This window comes from Armigeres subalbatus, chromosome 2 (assembly GCF_024139115.2).
Source record: "Armigeres subalbatus isolate Guangzhou_Male chromosome 2, GZ_Asu_2, whole genome shotgun sequence".
Classification (NCBI taxonomy): domain Eukaryota; kingdom Metazoa; phylum Arthropoda; class Insecta; order Diptera; family Culicidae; genus Armigeres; species Armigeres subalbatus.
In genome coordinates, this window is record NC_085140.1 from 203797650 (window position 1) to 203820799 (window position 23150).

The window sequence follows — 23150 nt, forward strand, 5'->3', positions numbered from 1 at the left end:
TTTGGTCCGATTCGCGAATTAAAATCAAATTAAACTTAAAAGTGACAGTTCGGAAATTATGAAATCCCCCGCTTATAAGGATGGCTGGTGCTACCCAGCAAGACCAACAAAACATCTATCAAAAAGCCATAGAAGTTGAATAAATATTGAACAAACAAAGGTGGAACTTACCGCAGTGTGTGTAATTTTGATATGTTCCTTCAGCGCTTCCTGTGACAAAAACGATGATGCACAATGCTCACAGATGACCGATTTGTCGGTGACAGTTTGGTGGACCAGCTGATGTTTGTCGTACTCCTGTTTCAATATGAAAACCTTAGAACACTGCTCACATGCGTACCACGTTTCTGTTAGGAACAAACAAGAAATTAGAACAGGCAATCTACAGTGAAGTAGAACAATAACCTACCATTTTTATGACATTTGAGCATATGCTGATAAACTTTGAGATTAGAGTTGAATATTGCACTACATAGATCACAACCGACGCTGTCGGTGTGATGGTTTGTTTTTTGAATGTGACGATCTAGTTGGGCCCCCGTTGCAAACACCAAGTTGCAGGTTTTACAGTTTAATCTTATTAATTCTACGAAAACATGGATTTAGAACAACCTTCAACCCTCGCACAATATAGAGTACTTACTTTTTCCGGGGGCATCTTTACCATCTTTCGTGGAGAAATGATCCTGTATATGAATTTGCAACTGCTGGCTATTTAGGAAGTTAGTTTCATCGCAGTGCTCACAGATGAGATTTGGGTCCTGGAAATTGATTCATTTAATCAATCACTAATTGTATTCACTATAATCACAAATTTCTTATTACCGTATAAGGTCTTATGCCTGGCAACGCTCCCGTCATGTAACCCGTAGTGTGAACTCCTTCGATGTATCCCTGGGCGAGCGGATCAATGCCCATCGTTTGCTGCGAAGAACCAGGGCCACCACTGAACTCGATGTTTTGCCATTCAAACTGATCATTGGCGGCTCGTCCATACCCTTGGTTAGGGTCATTGAAACCAACCGTCGTACTTGGTACACCAATTCGGGGTCCCCCGGTCGGGCCGATCATGTGTATTCGTTGCTGTTGCTGCTGATGTTGTTGTTGCTGACTGGGATCTACACCCGGAACGGCTTCGACATAGTCGTAGTTGAACGTTGAGAGGTTATCACTGAAGTTGGTGCTGCTGTCGCCGATGGACTTATCACTGCCGGCGATCACTGGTTTCTTCATTGGGTTGTTTCTGCTCGCTGATGAGTCACCGGTACCGATGGGATCTAGAGGGACGAAATCCGGTTCCTTCGGAATTCCTTTCTGCATGCGCTTGGATGGAGGATCGATGTGGTGTGCCGTCTTCATATGACGAGCCAGGTGAGATTGGTTCTTGTAGGCCTCCTTGCAATTTTCGACAGTACATGGAAAGGGTCGTTCCTCCGAGTGACATAGCTTGTGGCGCTTGAGAGACCGTTTTGCTGCAAACAGCTTGTGACAAATGTTGCACTCGAATTTATCCTCCTGGAAAATTAACAAAGCAATTAATCCATCTAGAGTTGATGGTTACATTATTTTGTATTGGGGTGCTTTCATCACAGGAACAAGTTTTGTTTTGACTCTTGACTCTAGAGAATACCGCTTTGACTCAAATCTCAAACACTGGCCTTTTTGTATGGGGCCGTACACTAATAAGCAATTTTTCTGGGTTTTTCAAACCCCCTCCTGTAAGATTTTTCCGAGCGTAAAAAAATGGCAGACCCCCCTCCCCTCATTAGTGCTTAGGTAATTAGTATACGACCCCTATTCTAAAAACACATTAGGTACACAATGTTTGAATGTGGAAGTTGTTTGTTTAATCTTCACTTCAACGGGTAATTTATTACATTGTAGCAAACCGCGAAGTCCACTGGAAAGTGGAATGTCTATCAGTCCGCGCTTAAAAAGATGCTTCATGATATACAGAGGAAAAGATTTGTTCCATGGATTATGGAACCGTCATTGATGTTTTTTTTGCTTCAGATTGTTTATTTGAAGGCTCACTCACCGTATCCAGCTTTACAGAGCCACTGTCATATTTTACAACTTTTTAAATTAAAACCTTTCTCATTTTTATTTTTTTCCCATTAAAACAATTTCTTGCGATGGATGTTTCTTCAATAATTATCGCGTGACCCGTGTTGGGAGAACACTGATCACAGCAAACTTTATTTTGTTCCGCCTTCCACATTTCGCTTTGACCGCCGTTTGTTTGTCGCTACAATGTATACCCGTAGGCGAGTTCGATACATTATCATCAATGTCGGCCCATTCGTCGTCGCTTCGTTTGTTTTCTTCAGCAGTAGGTTTGATTGTTTTAGTGGAGGATGAATTTTGCTGCTCGTTGTCAATGAATGAATTATTGGCGGTAGCTGATTTTCTACTCGCCGCTATCACATCCCGGCGCTATAGTATATGCGCAAAATAGCCAGCATGAGTTAACCGCCAGAAATTTGTATGGCGAAAGACATCTAACGCGGGTTTTCTCAAGATTAGGAACTTTTCATGAAAAACTATTTGGTACCGGTTATGAAGGATGGTGTCCGCTATCACGCCTACCAAATATTTTTTCGATTAAGGTGCTTAATTTCGAGTAATCGAACCGTAGATGCCTTTCGCCATACTGATTTCAGAAAGTTAACTCCTTCTGTGCCGCTGTAAGCACGCTCAAAGTAGGCGATTCATTATTGGCAGTGGCTGATTTTCTACTCGCCGCAGCCACATCCAGGCGCTATAGTATATGCACAAAATAGCCAGCATGAGTTAACCGCCAGAATTTTGTATGGCGAAAGACATCTAACGCTGGTTTTCTCCAAATTAGGAACTTTTCATGAAAAACTATTTGGTACCGGTTATGAAGGATGGTGTCCGCTACTACGCATACCAAATATTTTTTTGATTAAAGTGCTTAATTTTGAGAAATCGTACCTTAGATGCCTTTCGCCATACTGATTTCAGAAAGTTAACTCCTTGTGTGCCGCTGTAAGCATGCTCAAAGCAGTCGATTCATTGGAGGAAAAAAGCCTTGGGTGCATAATCCACCACTTGGAGTCGAAGCTATCGTTGTCGCAGTTTGACTTAGATTGTTAGAGGATGTTGTGGTTTCTAGGCACTTCTTACCGCGATGAGTCAACTGACCACGCTATGCCGTCATTTGAACTGATTTAAATATGTTACCATTGAGGTTTCGGTGTCGATGGTGATGTATGACGGTATAGAACGTAAAAAAATTCATTCGTAGAACTCGAACGTCATTTGGTATACCCGGGAAATAGTGTTTCCAAATCTCATTCCTGATGGAGATTACCTCTCCATATTTCAACATAAAATCACTGACAGTGGCGTGACTCATCGACGGTGGTAGGTCTTGCCGCAACACCACAGTCAACGTATACGGGGATAAGAGAGCTATTGTTTCCACAGTGCATTGTGTGCTTCCAATTGTGAACCACGTGGTAGCGTGAAACAATTTCATAAGATTTCATTTGGATGAGCACGCAGTTTTTTGTATTATGAAACTGTATGCTCTGAACATCCGTATACCAATCATTCTCCAAGAAACTTTGCACTTTTCCAGCCTCTGGACGAACTGGTAGAACACTGAAATCTATCACCAGAATATGAGAGAAATTAAGGAAAACACGTCCATCGGGTACGATTTATGGATGTCAACTGGTCATTGATGTTAAAAACAGTGCGAATGTTTGCGGAAATTATCCGAATGAGCCGCATTTTCAGCAATTCAGGAACCAAGTAACTTTTACAGTTCCGACTGCCGACTTCGCTTACAAAGCAAGACTTCCTTTATTGTGACTAATCTTACGAACTCGCGCATACGCGTAGCGACTTGCTTCACTGCGCACAGTGTAGCTTTACTTGAAATATTATCATGATCTAGTATTGAGAATTTTTTTCGTCATAGTGAAATAGGAATAATAAACAGAAAAAACTTACCGCTGTATGTGAGAGCTTCATGTGCTCCTTCAACAAAGCCATTGAGATGTACGAGGCACTGCACTTGTCACAGGGAAAATTCTTCTCAGCAATTGTCGTGTGCTGTAACATGTGTCGATCGAGATTCTGCTTCATGTTAAACACTTTACTACAGTGTTCGCATGCATAACGTTTTTCTGTGAGATGGAAAGAAACAAGTTATTACATTTACAGTACTGGCAAACATATGCTCTAACTTACCATTACTATGAGTCCTAGCCATATGCTGCTGGAGTTTTATGTCGGACATAAATATTGCACCACACGTTACACACACGACACCTTCGGCCTGATGACCACTTTTCTGTATATGCTTTTCCAAGTATTTCTGATTGTTAAAAACGATACCGCATGAGCGACAACTGTACTTTTCGGATTCTGGAAATGTAAATAAGTTGGTTGCTTGTTCATGATCATTTATACCATTGTTCGAACATACTTTTGCAGTTCTGCTCTGCCTTGCTGATGAAGTGGCCCTGCACGTGGACTTGATACTGTTGATTGCGAGTAAAAGTTTCACCACAGTGTTCGCAAATATGCGGCCGATTCTTATGGTAGATTCTGTTGTGTTCGATGATGTCCTGTAAAGATTATAGAAATTAGTAAATTGCAAATACTCGTAGCACAGAACAGATAGGCATCATAGAACAAACTGCAAATTTCAAAGTAGACGTATGTCCAATCCGAGAGAAAGAGACAGCAAAGCATGCGATGCTGCTCTGTCTAATGCGCGTTGTTCAGTAAAGCTTGACTTCCACCGCTAGGTTCGCTAGCGTTCCAAAATCATGGAAGGACCACATTACACGGCAAAGATCTCCATATGTTATGCGCTTGTAGGGTATTCAGCCTACGAGCTATTATCGTTTGATACATATAAAACAACTTTGATGTCAAAGTTTATGTTTGCCGTTTTATAACAAGACTATCTGTATGTATCCAGTAGTTGCTGATTCAATCGGGGGACTCTAACAAAAGGCGGACTCACAAAAGGCGGAATCTCAAAAGGCAGACTCGTATCAAAAGGCGGAATATATCATAAGACGTAATTACAATAGGCGGAAATACGAAAGGCGGAATTTCAAAAGTCAGAATTCTGTCATATTTTAGTTTTACACAGGCGTCTGCTTGAGGTAAGGGAGGACATATTTTATTCTTTGAAGGCTCGCATCTGCCCGGTCTAAGTTGAAGAAGGATATGATTCCTTTTTTTAAAGCACGCCCCTCCGTATATTTGTCTACTTTCTATCGGGGTACGCCGTTTGGCATAAAATAATTTGACATAATAGTTTTTTGGCATAATGGTTAAAAATTATTAAAAATATTAAAAATAATCTATACTCAGAAAAATTACAATTCTTACAGAATAGTTATTATTGGCATTTATATAAATTATAATTGCAATATGGAAAGATCCATTAATTACGTTACGCATAAAATCGAGTATTTTCAACTCCCTCCCCCTATGTCATGTCACACTTTTTGTATGAAACATCTGAAAATTGTGTATGTATCGTCACACTATCAACCCCCCCACCCCACTCTAAGCGTTGCGTAATTTATGATTTTTTCCTTCATCTGCACACAGGCTGTTTTTTCAGTTTAGATGGCGACACTTTAGTAATTGATATTCTTATCAACGATTTAGGTTCTTTTCCATTTCCCAGAAAACTGTCTGTCAAAAAACGTATTCCATTTGAATCTTTTTTCCCAGAATATATTTACTAATTCATCAGAACGTATTATTCCCCAAAAAGTGAAAGTAAAAGTAATTCTATTTTATTGAATTTTTGTTCGATTACTTTCTTAAATCAAACGGTCGCTCGAGATAAGGCGAAACGCGTGATGTGGGCTTTAGTTTAAAGCACGCGTTTGCTCGGTGCAATGCGAAAGGGGAGACTATTCTTTCTTTCAAATTACACAATAGCTCGGGATAATGTAAAAGAGTTGATGATGCCTTCTTTTAAAGCACGGAGGGGAGATCATTCCTTCTTTAAAATCACGTGATCACGATCTCTCGTATGCATCCAAGCGTTGAACGAGAAATGGTAGAAAAAATGGTAAAGGAATGTCTGCCGATACTGTTAAGGCCGTCCCGCTGGTACGACTAGGAGCCGACACGACTCGTATGACCTTTATCTCGTACAAAATCGGAATAGATCAAAGGTTGCGCGAAATGGCATTAAATACCGATACTTGGCCTAAGGGAATTCTGTTCCGGGAGTTCGAGGATCATTCCTCAAAAAACTTGTGGCTTCCCCGGGGATCATGATCTCCGTCGAAATTGGAACACCGCCGTTTTCGACACCTGCGTCTGGATTGATCCATTCTCTCCGTTCCTGTACGCCAGAATGCACTGCCTGTTGCCCTATGGGAGACCCCAAACCACTCGATTAAGTACCGCTAGCTGCTTCTTGCCTGCACAATCGCACTGTTTCCTGCCATCAGAGTCGTTCTGGCTCTGCTATCGAGTTTGGTGTAGGGGTCTCCCAACCACCTTTCTCAGGCAAGTATGCAATCCGTAACAATATTTCTTCGCCTGATCTGCTCCCGTGTTCCAGCGCAACTTTCAATTCCACTGTACCTTCAAGCAGCAGATCCGGTAGTGATGCAGCTCCGACCAGAACATTTTTTACATGTAAGGTTACTTTCAATCCCACGTTATCTTCGCAACCCGGACGCATTGTGGAAAGCATTATGGAAGCCCCCGACTCCTCTAGCTCAGCCTTCTGCTAGCCTAGCCTTCTGCTGCCTGCGCTCACCTCTGTCGTCCTGGTCCTGACGCTAGCTGCAGATCGGGGGTCTTCCAGCATCCGACGACAGGCAAGTACAATCAAGTTTTCGTTTCTCCGACGTCTGATGCCGATCCACTTTTCAGTATCCTGCGCTCGACAAATCTACGTGCTGATTCCCCTATATAGCCTACATCTGGGAATCCGGAACGCGCCGCAGAGAGTTTCAAAGGAGCCCTCAACTTCTACGACTCAGTCAGGCCTCTTGCCGCTCATCACAGTTGCTCCAATCCTGCTGTCGAAAGCGGGGAGAGGGTCGTTCAACAACTTGAATACGCTGAAGAACATGATTATCCGTCAGCTCAACCGAGATACGATATCGCACACCTTGCCTCTACATCCAGTACGCTCCCGGGACGCACTTATGCCGCAAGCTCTGAGGAAGCCTCTAATCCTTCCAACTCAGTCGTGCCATTCCTGCCAGCGACCAGCAGACGTCCCGGTCCTGTGCTTGGGTCAGGAAATGGGGTCTTCCGAACTCCTTATGTCGGCAAGTACTCTCAGTCAATGAATTCTTCTCTGCCTGATAGTGTTCCGATTTGCAGTGCTTCATCCGCTCCTCGCCACATGCAGTCCGACATATCCATCTACTACCAGAACGTTGGAGGAATTAACGGCCTTCTGGACGAATATCGACTAGCTGTTCTGGATCAGAACTACGTCATAGTGTTTACTGAAACCTGGCTATGGTTATCGAACTATTTCGAGCTACGTTTTTGGAGCCGGCTACGAAGTTTTTCGCTGTGATCGCAACACGGAGAATAGCAGGAAAACTACCGGAGGTGGCGTACTTGTTGCAGTTAACTCCAGCTTGAAAGCAAAAACGGTTGAGGATTCTTGGAACACCGTTGAGCAAGTATGGGTTGTTATTCAGCTTGGTGACAGGCAACTATTCCTCTGTGCTGTGTACATCCCTCCGGATCGGACTCGCGACTTGGATCTCATTGACACACACTGCCGATCTGTATCTTGTGCTTCAGATATGGCCTTGTGATGAGGTTGTGATTTTGGGCGACTTCAACCTTACGAGCATTACATAGACTCCTATTCACAGCGGTTTTTTCCGTCCGGATCTTGCAAGCTCCACGTTCCACGCAGAAACTTCTGGATAACTACAGTGTCGCAACGCTATCTCAAATCAATGGCGAGGTTAACGAGAATAATCGTTCTCTGGACCTCTGGACCTTCGTGAGTGGTCGTACCACGGCACCTTCCATCTGTTTGGCTCATGCACTCTTAGTAAAGGATGTTGCTCATCACCGCCCTCTAGTGATTGCCGTCGAAGATAATGTTATGCGTGATTTACTCAACCCCCCAGCCGTGGTGTCGTACGATTTCCATAGGGCGGATCATCGCAGTATTACTGAAGTGCTATCAAATATGGATTGGGAACACATTCTTGATCCAGTAGACATTAATTCTGCTGCAGGCACTTTTTCTCACATCATGGTGTACATCATCGACAAGCATGTCCCAAAAAAGTTCGTTCGATCAGACTCTCGTATTCCGTGGATGACGAATGCTCTCCGGTCGCTGAAAAGGTGCAAGAAAGCTGCACTCAGAAGTTACACGAAACACCGTACGTTGCCACTCAAATTCCACTATGTCAGACTCAACAACGAGTATAAGCGGATCAGTCGTTATCATTTCCTACGCTACCAAAGAGGGATACAACGACGACTAAGATCTCACCCAAAGTCCTTTTGGAGCTACGTAAATGAACAGCGCAAAGAGACTGGATTTCCATCGTCCATGGTATTCAATAGTGAATCTGCAAGCACCCAACAAGGTATATGCAACCTGTTCTCAGCTAAATTCGCCAGTGTGTTTGAAGACGAACAACTACCTGTTGATGTCGTGACCACCGCTGCCAGCAACGTCCCATTGGCTAATCAATCGCTCGGTGATATCGAGGTGAATGTCGAAGCCAACTCAAGAGCGATGTCTAAGCTTAAGACATCATCTAAGCCTGGTCCTGACGGTGTTCCATCGATGATTCTCAAAAAGAATATTACCTGTCTACTGAAACCCCTTCTCCTGTTATTCCAACTCTCTCTATCCAGCGGCACATTCCCATCTTGCTGGAAGACTGCAGATATGTTTCCGGTCTACAAAAAGGGGAGCAAGCGTGATGTGAACAATTATGGGGGTATCACATCGCTTAGTGTAATAGCGAAGCTGAATGCCCGCTGAATGCCCACTGCAAACAATATCTTTGCGCTGACCAACATGGTTTTACAGCTGGCCGTTCAACAACTACTAACTTGTTGTGGCTAACGTCGTACGTCACGGATAGCATGATTGTACGCACTCAAACGGACGTGATTTACACGGATCTTTCTGCAGCATTCGATAAGCTGAACCATAAAATTGCAATCGCCAAGCTTGACAGACTTGGAGTCGGTGGAAATCTTCTCGATTGGTTTCGATCATATCTGACCGGACGCCAGCTTGTGGTTGCTTTAGGTGATTGTCGCTCAGATAGTTTTCGCGCTTCGTCTGGTATACCGCAGGGCAGCCACTTGGGGCCTTTAATTTTCCTGCTTCACTTCAACGATGTTCACCATGTAATCGATGGACCACGGCTATCCTTTGCGGAAGACCTGAAGATATTTCTTCGCATCTGCTCAATAGCCGATGGCCAATCCCTCCAAAATCAGATCACTGTGTTTGCCAACTGGTGTACTCTGAACCGACTTGTGGTCAATGCGGCGAAATGTTCGGTAATTACTTTTTCACGAAAAAAGGAGCCGATCCGCTTTAGTTACTCTCTTCTCGACACGACCATTAACCGAGTGCATAGCGTTAAAGATTTGGGAGTTCTTCTGGATTCGCAACTTACATTTACCCAGCACATATCCTTTGTCGTCGATAAAGCGGCCAGAACGCTTGGCTTTGTGTTCAGGGTGGCGAAAAATTTCACCGACGTACATTGCTTGAAGGCACTCTACTACTCTCTAGTCCGGTCGACGTTGGAATACTGCTCGGCGGTCTGGTGTGTTTTGCATTGCGCAAACTACCATGGAGAGATCCATTTCGCCTCCCTAGTTACGAGGACCGCTGCCAGCTGATCGACCTTCCGTTGCGTATCCAACTATGGTTTGGGCAACGCACTGAACGGGCTACAGAGAGTTTTTAATAGGGTGGCATCAGTATTTGACGACTACCACTTGACAAGAGATGCGCTTCGCCCTAGTTTTGTAAAAGTTTTTTGTCGTAGTAACTGACGCGCATATGCTAGATAAGTGTATTTATGTCCCATGACAATTTTATTTTTCGTTGTGATTTTACTGTTTTGTTAATTAGTTATTATTGTAATGACCATACTAGTTTTAAATCATCATTAGGATTACGAACAATCTGTTGATGTACACCATAAATAAATAAATAAATAAATTTTCGGCCCTAGGCCGGCTCATCTCGTGGCGAAAAAAGACGAAACGAGACAAACGACACACTGCTGATGGTGGTTCGATCGGAAACATCTTCCCATTGTCCAATTGTTTATTGAGCCTTAACACGATATTTATTACACGGTTAGAAAAAAGTACCTAATTTTAGGTACTTTTTTCTCTTGCATCTCCCTCACTCTTCCTTTTGTTGTCATAAAATGAAGAGCAAAACCACTCAACAAGGGCATTAAAGTGTGGGAACCCAACGTTGAGTAATCTCATGTTTACAAAAGTTGAGTGAAATTTACCTAACTTTTGGTTAGTTTCTATTCAAAATTAAGTATATTTCACTTAATATTAAGTGAATTTTATTTAATTTCGAAAAAAATTACTTAATTTTGGGTTCCCACACTGAACCCCCAATTTGAGTGAAAAGTACCTAATATTAAGTACTTTTTTCTAACCGTATACGATAAATAATCTAATCGTAATCTGAATAGGCTATTAAGTTTATTGAAGCATATTTTGACAGAATCATTTCAATGATTACAGCGCCACTGGCGTTCTATTACTGCTTTACTGTAAAAACCTTCGGAAAATGCTGATATTTTTTTTTAATTCCTTGGGATTTCTTAGGAACTCATTCAAAAGTATCTTAAGGGAAATTTTAGAAATACCTGGAGGAGTTTTTCCGGATATTTTGCTTTTAAGAATTATTTGGAAATACTGATCCCGAAATTGCTTAGGAAGTTCCTCCAAGAATTGCTTTGAAAAATCCTAACTAAAGTATTTCTAATATATTCCTAATGAATTTCCGAGGAAATACTCAAAAGAATTTACAAAGCAATCCCTTATTGATTTCCCGAATAAATTCATAGATTTTACTAAGAATAGCTTCGGAAATTCTAGAGGAATTCTTTAGAGGATGGCAAAACGTTTTTTACGGAACAACGATCCATTAACGTTCACTACATTTTCAATAGTTTTGATTAGTATATTTATTCAGATATTTTCAAGGATTTTTTTTCATCTTTTGAGAGAATTTCACTCATGATCACCGGATATTGAAATTTCCCTGATTATGTCAGGAATTCCCTGATAATTCCAGGTTTTTCCAGTGAGTAGACACCCTGTTTATAGGTTTTGATTCACAAACTGATGTGGCTAGAAAAATTCGGACATTTGAGCTAGGGAAAATACCTATTCTTGGCAGTCTAAGACATTCGCCAAATTGAATGATAAAAATAATGAATAATTACACTAAAACACAGGTTAAACTGTACTGGTATACATTTGTATGCTCTTTCTTTGATGATTGGTGATCACTAAATATAACAGCTTTTACCACAAACTCAGTAAATTAAATATAAAGTAACAGGTCAACATTTCTTCTATTGGCATAGCAATTTCTATTATCAGCAATGAATTTGCTCCCTTTAGCAACTAGACATGGAAGTAGAAAACTGGTAATGTATTGGTGCCAAATGCTAGTTGTTTATATCCTCCAGTAGTAAAATTCATTCATATTAATCGGCCGCACGCTCATCTCGCGTCACTCAATTTTGGAACAAACTTTATTGTTTATCAAAACTGGATTAAAACAAAACATTAATTTTTAGCCTTGGCATCAATTTCATGTCTTGTAGATAGATAGGCAAAAGCATTTAAACACATTGTAAAACAATTTTAACCCTTATGCGGCCAACAAAAAACAGACGTGAATGGCAGATAGGGTACCCGTGTACCCAGATATTGACATTTTCATAACTTTTACCTTTTTAAAACTATTTGAATAAAGTTGGCCATTTTGGAGAAGGAAATTTATATGCTTTTTGTCCGCTGCCAAGATTTACATCTTTTGTCTTTTGTAATGCCTTAGAGTCTACACGCGTAAGTAAAAGTCTATCAACCAGTTTCAAATATACAACTTGCTCTTTGCGGTTTTTACATGATGTTTTTTCATAAAAAAACATAGTGGTTGTGTACATGACACGACCGCTCGACGTAAACTACGTAAAACCAAATCTATATACATAAGAATAAATTGTTGTCTGTCTGCCCTTATAGACTAGGAAACGGCTTGAACATTTGTATGTAGAGGTTTTTGGGAACGATGAAGATTCTTATGATGGTATTAGACCCTTCCTCTGCTGGAAGGGGGACTCCCATATAAATAAAGTACAAATTTCTGCTTTAATCGAAAATTTACTAATTTCGAATACTTAACCCTTTAAGGCAGTGGCAGCTATATTGCCACTAACAAATAATATGTTTTTCTATTTATTAACAAGAGCTCTACTTATTATATCACATGTAGTGACTTTATTTGCTTCCTAGTAACACCCCAGATGAATTTGAGCCATAAAAAAATTGAAATGTCAATTTGAGAACAGTTTTTTTACGAACAGATCGTAAGTTTCGAGTGGAAGAAGGATTTTCAGTTATAATTCGTTAAAAAAACGACAAAGATATATTTTTTCCCGTTGGTATCAATTAATTTGAATCTCCTGTGTTAGATTACTACGTGATTAGCGTGAAAAAAGCTTTGCCTTTCTGTATATTTGGTTTTTGGATTTTTGACGAAATTGTGTTTTTTCCCAAGGGTCCCCCCTTGGGAGAAAAAACGCGAAAAAAAATTTTTTCACTTATAATGCGTTTTCTGACTAGGACTCTTCACCAAAAAATGTAACGTACCTTGATTTGACTGGTTCTACGTAAAACCAAATTTTTAAAAATCTTTTTATATTTTTGTTGTTGCCTGTTTTCCCGCTTGCCGGGCAATGGCAACTATATTGCCACCAATGTTGTCCCGCTTCGCGGGCAGTGGCAACTATATTGCCACCAATTTTTCAATGTTTCTGAACTGTTTAATGTATAACAAACATACATTTGAGTTTAATACCATGTCAACATTGTGTCCTATTGTTGTTTTTGTTAATTTATTGTTTAGATTCGTCTGCCTTATAAAGGGTTAACCGTCTTTTAAATAATGTAAAAAATATAATTAATCAATTTTAGGTGAAACGAAGCACGTCGATTCTGGTAGTATAGTATATTAACAATATATTCGCGAGTCTTCATAATATTATGTTGAATAATGGGCAGCACTATCCTATCTAGCCGCTGGAGCCACCCCATTCTTACACTACAGTTGAATAATAGATAATACCCTAAAAGTAGGCATTTATTTATGGTTGAAATGCGCTATGTAGGAACGGGAATGGTTATGATTTTTTTTGATGAGCTTGGAAAGTATTGAAGATGCAAAAGGAAAACGGTCCTGTCAGCCACATAAGGGTTTAAATATATACGGTGTTGCTATCCTATTGATATAATTCATGGTCTGCGTTAAAATCTGAATAGAAGCATTCGTATTTTAACACTTATTCAAAATAAATGCAACGCCGGATATTTTGTTCGCAGTTTTGCTAAAATCAAATGATATAGAATTGTGCGTGGTATTTTAGCGTGTGTTTGATATGCTCACAAACACATTCTCTCGCTCTACTCGAAGTTTGCTGCTGTCAAAGAAAACAAACAGTCCCGATTTTATTTAGTGAAACATAGAGCAAATATTGCATAAATTTGCTCTTTGTGGTGATAATCAAGTGGTGATAAAGTGTAAAAAGTAGTATACGTACTTAATTTGTCGTGTCATACGCAATTAAGAGGAGAAACAGGCGATCCAAAAAAGTAAGTAACAGTTTGCTTTTCGTGCGCTGCTTTCTTTGGCAATGCAAAACGGCAAGGATTTCGTAGGTGCAAATTTGTTTCGGTGATTAACTCATCAAATCTTGCTACTATTACACAAACAATTTATTCAAATGAAAGCTTAGACTTGAAATTGTGTGATTGAATCAAAATTATGTTCATAAATAGTGTATGTTTGCTGGAAAACGCAAATATTGTTGAGGGTGCCAACAACGGTCGCACCCTGCCAATGCCGTATTCTACCCTATCAAAAAATAGTTTCCAATGGATTAAAAATGATGGCACTGTTACAGTATGCCTGGGGTCAATCTCCGTCGGTGCCATTGGACATAAGTCTTCGAGCAAGTAAGTACTTTGCTTGTTTCAGTCGTCGCGAAAATGAAAAAAATATGTATTTGGTGCGTTCGGTGGATTGTGCGCTAGTATTGCGCTTTGCTCCGATCGAGACAAGCGCGATATTCAATAGTTTATAGTAGCCAACGAGCAAGTAAGTACAGTGCATGTTTTAGTCGGCGCGAAATGGCTAAGATACCGAATTAGTCTTCGGTGAAATACGTTAGACACACATTGCGTTTTCGTCTTTGTATCATCATGAATATGGCGTCGCTCGGTGAAAAAAATGCTTATAAAGGCGATTTCCAATAGATTTTCTTCCCAACGAACATACAAACTAAGTTTTTATTTTTCAAGATCTTCAAAATCGGGCACCAATTTCAGAACTGAACTTCGGCAGAAAATTTTGTTTTTTTTTGCGGATTCTCAGCAAAATGTTTATTGCATCTGAACAGCCTGTGGGGTTTGAGTAAGTTACCATCAGCGTGTGATTATACATTACGCCTCAGCGTGTCGATCAGTGCGCAGCAAGCAATGACTCGTCCTCTTCTGGTCAGACCTCCGTGGCGTGCGCACACACCCACGGAAAGCTGCTGTCATAACAATTCACTCCGGCCATTTGGGGCCACACATTTTGGCGATCCTGCCAGGTTTTTTGTTGGATCCTGTCGCTGATTTCAAAAGGTGCTAATGTGTTAAAATATTTGATGATTAAAAAAAAACACAAGGCAATGGGTTTGTATTGCTACAAAGCGCGTCTGGAAGAACGCTACAAAATGGATTGTGGTTTGGAAAATCACAAAGCGCGTCTGGAAGACCGCTGGAAAATGGATTGTGGTTTGGAAAATCGCAAAGCGCGTCTAAAAGACCGCTGGAAAATGGATTGTGGTTTGGAAAATCACAAAGCACGTTTGGAAGACCGCTGGAAAATGGATTGTGGTTTCGAAAATTACAAAGCGCGTCTGGAAGACCGTTGGAAAATGGCGTGTCTGGAAGACTGCTGGAAAATAAATTGTGGTTTGAAAAAGCACGTCTGTAAGACCTGTAAAATGGATGTTGGTTTGAAAAATCACAAAGCCGAGAAAAGGGTTGACAATCTAGAAAATCCCAAGGTGCGTCATGGAAGCATTGATTTTGGTTAAAATAAATTTAGTTTAAAATGTACTGTCCCCACTCGCATATCAGTCCCATACCGTTTTTTTCGCATACTGAGATAATAACCATGGAAGTTCTATACCGCATCGTTCATATAAAACTTCAAAAAATCTAATAAATTGAAACATCATCGTATCTTACTCAAATTTTGCTGAGTTGTTCATCGTTTGATAGATTACCGTAAAGCGATTTAGTTTGGTTTAGTTTTGTGCAACCAGGTCATGCAAATTCCTTGTGGGACTGTTATGCGGGTACTTTCAATATGGGACGCACATGACTTGGTATTTTTTTCACTGATGGGCATACAAAATCGCAATTTTTATTATGATATATAGAAGTACATTAGAAATGAACCCTATTCAGTGGGTTAACTCAAAAGTGTCAAAAAGGCAAATGGGACTGTTATGCGAGTGGGGGCAGTGTATAACTTGGCGAATTTAGTGTACATGGGACTACCAGTTAAGCTAGTTCTATCGAAATCTGAGAGATAGGTATGGATATCTATCGTATGCTACAAAGATGTTTGGAATGCTTAATATAGTATCTTGAAGTTTATTTTGGAATTTACTGACTTATATCCAACATTCACGAAGCTCAAAAAAGTTTCTAGCATTCACAAAGTCATAAGTTTGAATTGGCTGATAGTACTGGTTAACATAAGTCTAAAATTCAGGTATACTTATGCTATCTCATTTAAGTATGATATCTCTGCGAAATTTTAGATAAATATCATATCCAAGGCCAGGTGTTTTCCAAACTATTCAAGACAAAATTTTCAAAACGACTTATCTGCTTTTGTAAACAAAAATTCCAACGACGATTTGACAAATCTGATAGCTCTCCCACGCAAACCAATACCATCAATAGGTAGGTGAAAGATTCCGCTACCTGTTAATGGTGTTGAATTGCGTGGGAGAGCTATCAGATTCGTCAAATCGTCGTTTGAATTTTTGTTTACAAAAGCAGATAAGTCGTTTTGAAAATTTTGTCTTGACTTGTACATGTGACCCATCTAGCCGAATCGCATATTGCTTGCAACCCTCCCACATTGCCTTTTAGAATTTGGATAAAAATTAATTCGCGTTAGATTGAACAAACCATTATGAATTGCTTCATATCCCATCATTATATTACTTTGAATGGATTGGAAATTATTTGGAATTCGAACAGATTTAGATAGGATTTGGATTAGATTTTGGTTGGATTTGGATTTGATTGGAATGGATTTGAATTGGATATGGATTGGATTTGGAATGGATTTGAAACGGATTTGGATTAGATTTTGGTTGGATTTGGATTGGATTTGGACTGGATTTGGATTGGATTTGGATTAGAATTGAATTTGATTGGATTTGGAATGGATTTAGATAGGACTTGGATCGGGTTTGGATTAGATTTTGATTGGATTGGATTTGGAATGGATGTGGAACGGATTTGGATTGAATATGGAATGGATTTGGATTGGATTTCGATTGGACTAGGATTGGATGTTGATTGGAATTGGATTGAATGTGGCTTGGATTTTTTATTGGAATTGGATTGAAAGTTGATTGGATTTGAATTGTTTGGATTTCATTGTATTTTAGAAAATCTCAAAATTTATTGTTCTTTATTCACTACATAGATCCAAATCTAATGGCTGTGATAGATTTGTGGGACAAAATAGGGACAAAAGTATGAATCAAGATTCGTCTTTCGCAACCCATCATTGATCAGCCCACGACCTCCCTGGGAGTCGCGGCCCACAGTTTGGGAACACATGTTCTAAGCGGTTGTTAGCAAGTTCAACATCGATATGTTGAAGGTCAGCTTGCTGGTATTACTATATATGAAGCTGATAGTTGGATTTAATGGACGGTATAAGATATTTAGATTATTGCTACAATATAAAATGTTTCTTATGAGATCAATATCATAACACTAGGAATCAATTTAGTTTAACATTTAAATGATTTGCTGACTTGCATTTCGTTGTTCTGAGATTGAAAACCACGATGATCAGACAAGCTTATCTTGGAGTTCAGTTTTCAAAGGAAACTATCGGTTTCTTAAAAGCAATATGTTCATCTTCGTCTTGCGTAAATAACTTTAAAAAAAATCAATGCGTTCTATGCTAGAGGATTTTTTTTGCCTTTTTTAATTTGAGAAGAAGGGAAATGTCGGGTTTGAGTAAGTTATCATCAGCGTGTGATTATACATTAACGCCTCAGCGTGTCGATCAGTGCGCAGCAAGCCATGACTCGTCCTCTTCTGGTCAGGCCTCCATGGCGTGCACACACACCCACGGAAAGCTCACTCCGGCCGTTTGGGACCACACACAGCCGAAACGTAATTTTTACTGAGGTCTCGGCAATAACATGTTTGGTGAAACTCCACGGTACCCGCCTCGGGAAAATAAAAAAAAATGCTGAGACCTCGCCGAAAAAAATAAATAAATGTGTACTATTCTTGCCCAGTGCGGTCATGGAGATGCAGAGGATTGCTCGGTCTTTTGAAGCAATGAGTGTCGAACTAATTTTTCTCCCCTTGACTGTGAGGACGTGGCCGGCATCGTTATTTGTCTTGAATTAAAGAAACTCCGAAGCATGTACAATGAGAATAGCTTTCTAGTCCCAAGAAGGCTATTCAATTGGTGAGCTGTGCATATTTGTTGTGATATGACAACTCTAAGAAAGGAACAACAATAGTTCACAATGATGCATCACAGGATGTGATTGTTTTTTCCCCCAGGGATTAATTCTATGGGCACAGTAATTTACGCAATGAATTTTTCGGGTTTTTTTCAATCGCCTCCCAACTTTACTTTTTGACGTAAACTACGTCTAAGGGGAAGACTCGTATACAGGGTGTAAGATGAAAATTTCATAATTGGGGACCGTCACGAAATCATGTAAGATTTGTAACTTTAATAGGTCCTTTATCTTTCACCACCAATTTGCCATTAGTATTGAAACTTTTGAGTATCAACGCTAAACTATTGAAATTTGTAGTTCTTTCATGCATCAAGCATCTCCTAAGCAGCGCGTTCCAATCCTTGGTAATTGCCTACTTTTAGGGTATTAGCAATAGTTGAACTTGGGTGTATGAATGGGGTGGCCCAGCTGCTAGACTGTAAGGTCAATGCTCCCTCACAGAGTGGGAGATGCTGCTAAAGCTGGGTAGTAGTGTCGGTGGGATAGTTCCTTCTCTTCTACATAGAGCGGAATAATTGGATCAGTGTACTATATTTGGTTTAACGTAGTTTACGTCGCGCGGTCGTATCTTGTATACCACCCCATAAGTTTTTGTACGAAACTTGATGAAATTATAGACTCCCTCACCTAAACCCTTGTATGATTAGTGTAAGATATTTATGAATTCTGGGGCTACTATGAAATTCTTGAAAATCGTCATCCAAGTGACCAAGTGTGTCGATGTTTTAATTTTTAAGAAAACTTGCGCTGCACTCCTCTAGTATGCAATCTCCTAGTATGCCAAAATTAACGCCCAGTTTGTCAAAAGAAGCCCCGACGGTAGTTCCCTTTACTTTTGGCCATAAGGACGTTGTGCAATCTTTACTGAGCTGTTCTGCCTATTACGAAGTAGTTATGATGATTTTTCTGATGTTTGAAAATCAATTTTCACTACATCAATCCTATGGACTTTTCCAAAAGGGAGTAATAGATCTTAACCTTGGGGGTTTGGACAGCGTTTGTAAAATCTCACCCAAACCTTTTCAATGAGTTAAGAAAATTATTTTGAGCTTTTTAGTGGAATGTCTTCACTTGTCATAAGACGAGTTTGTACAATCCCATTGAATTCCACTACTTAATTGTATCTTGACAGATACTAACTTCCGTGTATTGACCACGCGGAGAGGAAATTTATTTACTATTGCTTTTCTCAGCGAAGAATAGACTACCGTGCAAATTTGTCGAAGTACAAAAACAAATGATCATATGTCCAATTGTATAGAAATTAGCGAAAGCACAATCCAAAACATCATTTTTGCACCTTTTTTGCCTTTCTCGTACAACAAAGTTGTACCGAAAGGCTATCATTTCACTCCGAAAACGGACTTTCTATATAAGCCCTAAAACCAATCGACTGAGCTCGGCGAGCTGAACACATGTCTGTCTGTCCGTGTGTATGTATGCGTTTGTGTATGTGTGTGCACAAAAGTTAAGGGAAACATTAGACAACTTTTCATATAGTAATCTTTATTCGATTTTCTCGCAACAGACAGAGGGTAAATCCTAGTTGATCACTATTGAATTTGGTAACGATCGACCGTTGCGTTTAGAAGTTATCAAGAAAATGGTACGTCAAACTTTTAAGCTCCATATGAATTAAGTTGGGTTTTTACACCAAAAAAACCTCTTTCTTGCACTGGAGACGTCATCAATATATGGGAAAACTGGTGGGAACATATTTTGGTGGGACAATATTTTTTGCATGGGAGTCGAACACGGCGCAAAATTTGCAATATGTTTGAAAACTCGATTTGTGCATATGTACAACATGTAAAAGATTTAGTTCTAAAGATGTATTCTTTCGTAGGGGTTTGATCTCACGACTACATTGGTGCTTTCTTTACTAAGCTATGATGGGACTCTGTCTGATAGTTACGTCATTTGAACGAAATAGACTTTCGTATTCTAGAGGTGAGCCAGCCCAGGGCTGAAAACCTCTAACAAAATAAAGACAAAAAAAATAAAATTCAAATATAATTATGTCTATTTGAAAAAAGCTCCTAAAATGAGTATTTTTTGCAATTATAATATGTACAACATCCGCCATTACGCGTTTTTTCTCAGGTATCCCCAGAGACCAACAAAGGTACCCCAGGTTGAGAACCGCTTATATAGTGGATATCCGATACCTGTCCTGAGGCAGAATCGGTCAAAATGGTTATCGACTGCTGTACGATGGAATATCCCAACGGAATTAGGATAAAACATAATCATAAAATTTTCCTCCATCAGTTTCCGCATATAATAAGTAAGTACATACCTCTGATGATACACCGCGTTGTTTTCCACAATCCGGGCAAAATCCAGGGTGATTGCTGAAGTGAATCACTAGAGATTTCCGTTTACGATAACTAAAAGAAATTTGACACAACATTAGGATACACCGCCAAAGAATGACTCGAGTCTTTCAAAAACAGTCGACTCGACAACGATAAAAGCCTCCCACAATCCTTTTCAAATCTTACCTTTTATCGCATAACAAACACTGGTAAACCTGCTCTTTGTGCCGCTCACCGGACAGCATGTTTGAGTCATTGGTATCCAGCGTGTTGGTGTCCGAGGACAACATCAGCGACGTATTGTTCGTCGAAGATTCCTCCGAAAAGATCTCATTGGAAATGGAATCGTCGTCTTCGTCATCGTCCTCCTCTTCCTCCAGCTCATCCTTCATCATCATAAGATGATGGTCCTCGTCTTCATCTTTCAGCTCTTCGAAGCAGGGATCATCGACCGCCGAAAGAGAGTACGGGGCATCGAAATCAAAATCTTCCTTCTTGATGTAGGCTGCAGGGGGCGAATGAGACGATCCACCGCTGTAGCAAATCGACGGCATAGTGGGGCGATTACGGCCCCCGCCTCGTATGGGTCGTTCCTCTTTAAAGATTCTCCACGTTGGAAAAATGCTTTGCTCAAACATGTTGAACAGCAGTTTGAAGTTGCGGGAAGCTATCATCCGTACCAGAGAACGATTCAAACGGATTCGTCCGAAATCACCGATGACCCCAACGCGAGGTCGACGCTTGAACTTCACTGCACCAGACAATGGGATTCCATCAAAAAGACCTCCACGAATTAGCTTGCCCTTAATTTCGTACGGTGTAAGGGTCAAAAGTGTCCTGCTTTGGGAGTCAGGATGGATGAGTAAAATTCCATCACTGTCGATTCGTCCCGGTGCGTTGTTTCGGATGCTGGTTCGCAACTCACCACCACAGGGAACTAGCGAGGACGACGATGACGACGGCACCGTTGTTGCAGAAGCAGCTGCACTTCGTGACTTCAGCAGATTGGCAATAATCACATTCTGGATGTTGTTTAACTCTTTGAGTATTGACGGCTTATAAATTCGCTCCTGACTGTCGTTGTACAAAAATTTGACGTACAGCTTAATGGCCGAAATGAGAAACAGTAGCGCTTGGTATTTATCGTCCGATTGCAGACATTTCAGCGTTTTGATCAGGGATTTGACCTGTGTAGCAGGAATTCCAGTGGCCAGTTCCGAAGCCAAAGCCACGGGTAATAAGAAGATGGAAGGAGAAAAAAGAGTATCAGAAAAATTTGCTCCAGTTCAGTGTGAAGATTAGAGTGGATTTTCCACAAGGAAATTGCTATTTCCCGTTACCTACCTGTATCTGGAACAAGTGCGCCTGGGAGTTGTGCTGCATTTTCACCTCCATTCGGGCCGGAAAGCACTTGGAAATTCAGAATTTCATCCGATTGTTTACGAAAAATCTCCGCGTATTGACATATTGCTTTTCACAGTAGTTTTTTGCTTCTGCTTTTTTTATTTGTCAAAGCGGGGCGAAATTTCGCACCATCTTCATCTTTGCGAAGCGGCGAAAAAATCTGCCCCGTGCAGCGTGTAGAGTTTTTTCGTTGCATCGAAAAGCTGATATGGACCAGTCGTAATGAAACACTACATGTCACAATAACAGTGAAACATAAATAATCCGGTTGATAGCAACAGCCCGCATACACTGTGCCACCAAAGTACTCTTTAATGGGTAAAAAAATGCCCATTATGAAGTTAAATAACAAATTTACCGTTCTTCGCACAGTTACAAATCAAGACAAATTTTTCAAAACGACTTATCTGCTTTTGTAAACAAAGATTCAAACGACGATTTGACGAATCTGATAGCTCTCCCGCAAACCAACACCATCAACAGGTAGCGAAATCCTTTACCTACCTATTGATGGAGTTGGTTTGAAATATACAGTTACAGTTTCAAATATGTCATGGTCATAGTTAATATCGTTACTCATTAACATTAAGTTCTTCGAACAATACATATATATGGTAAAACAATTATCTCAACCTTAATAAATGAAGTTTACGGTCTACGAACCATAATCAATATAGTACTGATACAATCTTTCCTCCAAAAATGTATGAAGAAAATCGTTTTCTCTTACGTTTAACATTCTTAACAACCCGTTGCTCATACAGTCCGGTCTACGAAAACCATAGTCAGTATGGTCAAAACGTTATCAGACTACAGTACGGTTATGGTTAAATACCATTATCATTATGGTTCAACCTGGAACATATACCGTTCCAATAATGGTTCGGCTATCGCTTGGATTTATGCGGGAGCATTTCTATTTAAAGTGCTTTGAGAATAGGTCGTATGTGCAAAACAGAGTCTCTTTTTGGTTCCTTTCTCTTTCGATTATCACACAACTGCCCAACAAACAACGACAAGCTACAAATAAGCAACTAGGTTGAATTATTGTTTATTTGTGATCTTCGTAGCTGAATAAAATGGATGCTGAATAATTCGCTAGACAGATTTCATTTCAGCATTTAATCTAACTAATATTTGACATGTACCTATTTATTTGTTTATTACCTTTATTTGAAGTCGAACTAACGTTTTCGTTTTATCCCATTTCAGTACATTGGGGAAGTTTAAAAATGTGCTGAACTATTGATTTTTAAAGTTCTCTGTTCGACTATGATGTGATGCTCCGAAAGGGTGGTCGAATTGAGTTTGAATAGCAAGCATTTAGACATCC

The 23150-nt window shown here is 40.1% G+C and overlaps 1 protein-coding gene across 3 annotated transcripts in view; it reads right to left on the reverse strand.

The window, feature by feature from the left end:
- Positions 1–21922, reverse strand: part of LOC134211521 (uncharacterized) — a 35645-nt gene extending 13723 nt beyond the window's left edge. For all 3 annotated transcript variants that reach the window (XM_062688437.1, XM_062688439.1, XM_062688438.1), the window contains exons 1-10: positions 21758–21922; positions 20600–21600; positions 20395–20485; positions 4463–4604; positions 4225–4401; positions 3985–4160; positions 826–1515; positions 644–761; positions 410–586; positions 172–347 (exon numbers count right to left, since the gene is read on the reverse strand). In XM_062688437.1, coding sequence (XP_062544421.1) covers positions 172–347; positions 410–586; positions 644–761; positions 826–1515; positions 3985–4160; positions 4225–4401; positions 4463–4604; positions 20395–20485; positions 20600–21600; positions 21758–21808 — 2799 coding nt within the window. In that variant the 5' untranslated portion in view covers positions 21809–21922. The remainder of the gene's footprint in view (positions 1–171; positions 348–409; positions 587–643; positions 762–825; positions 1516–3984; positions 4161–4224; positions 4402–4462; positions 4605–20394; positions 20486–20599; positions 21601–21757) is intronic.
- Positions 21923–23150: the final 1228 nt, after the last annotated feature.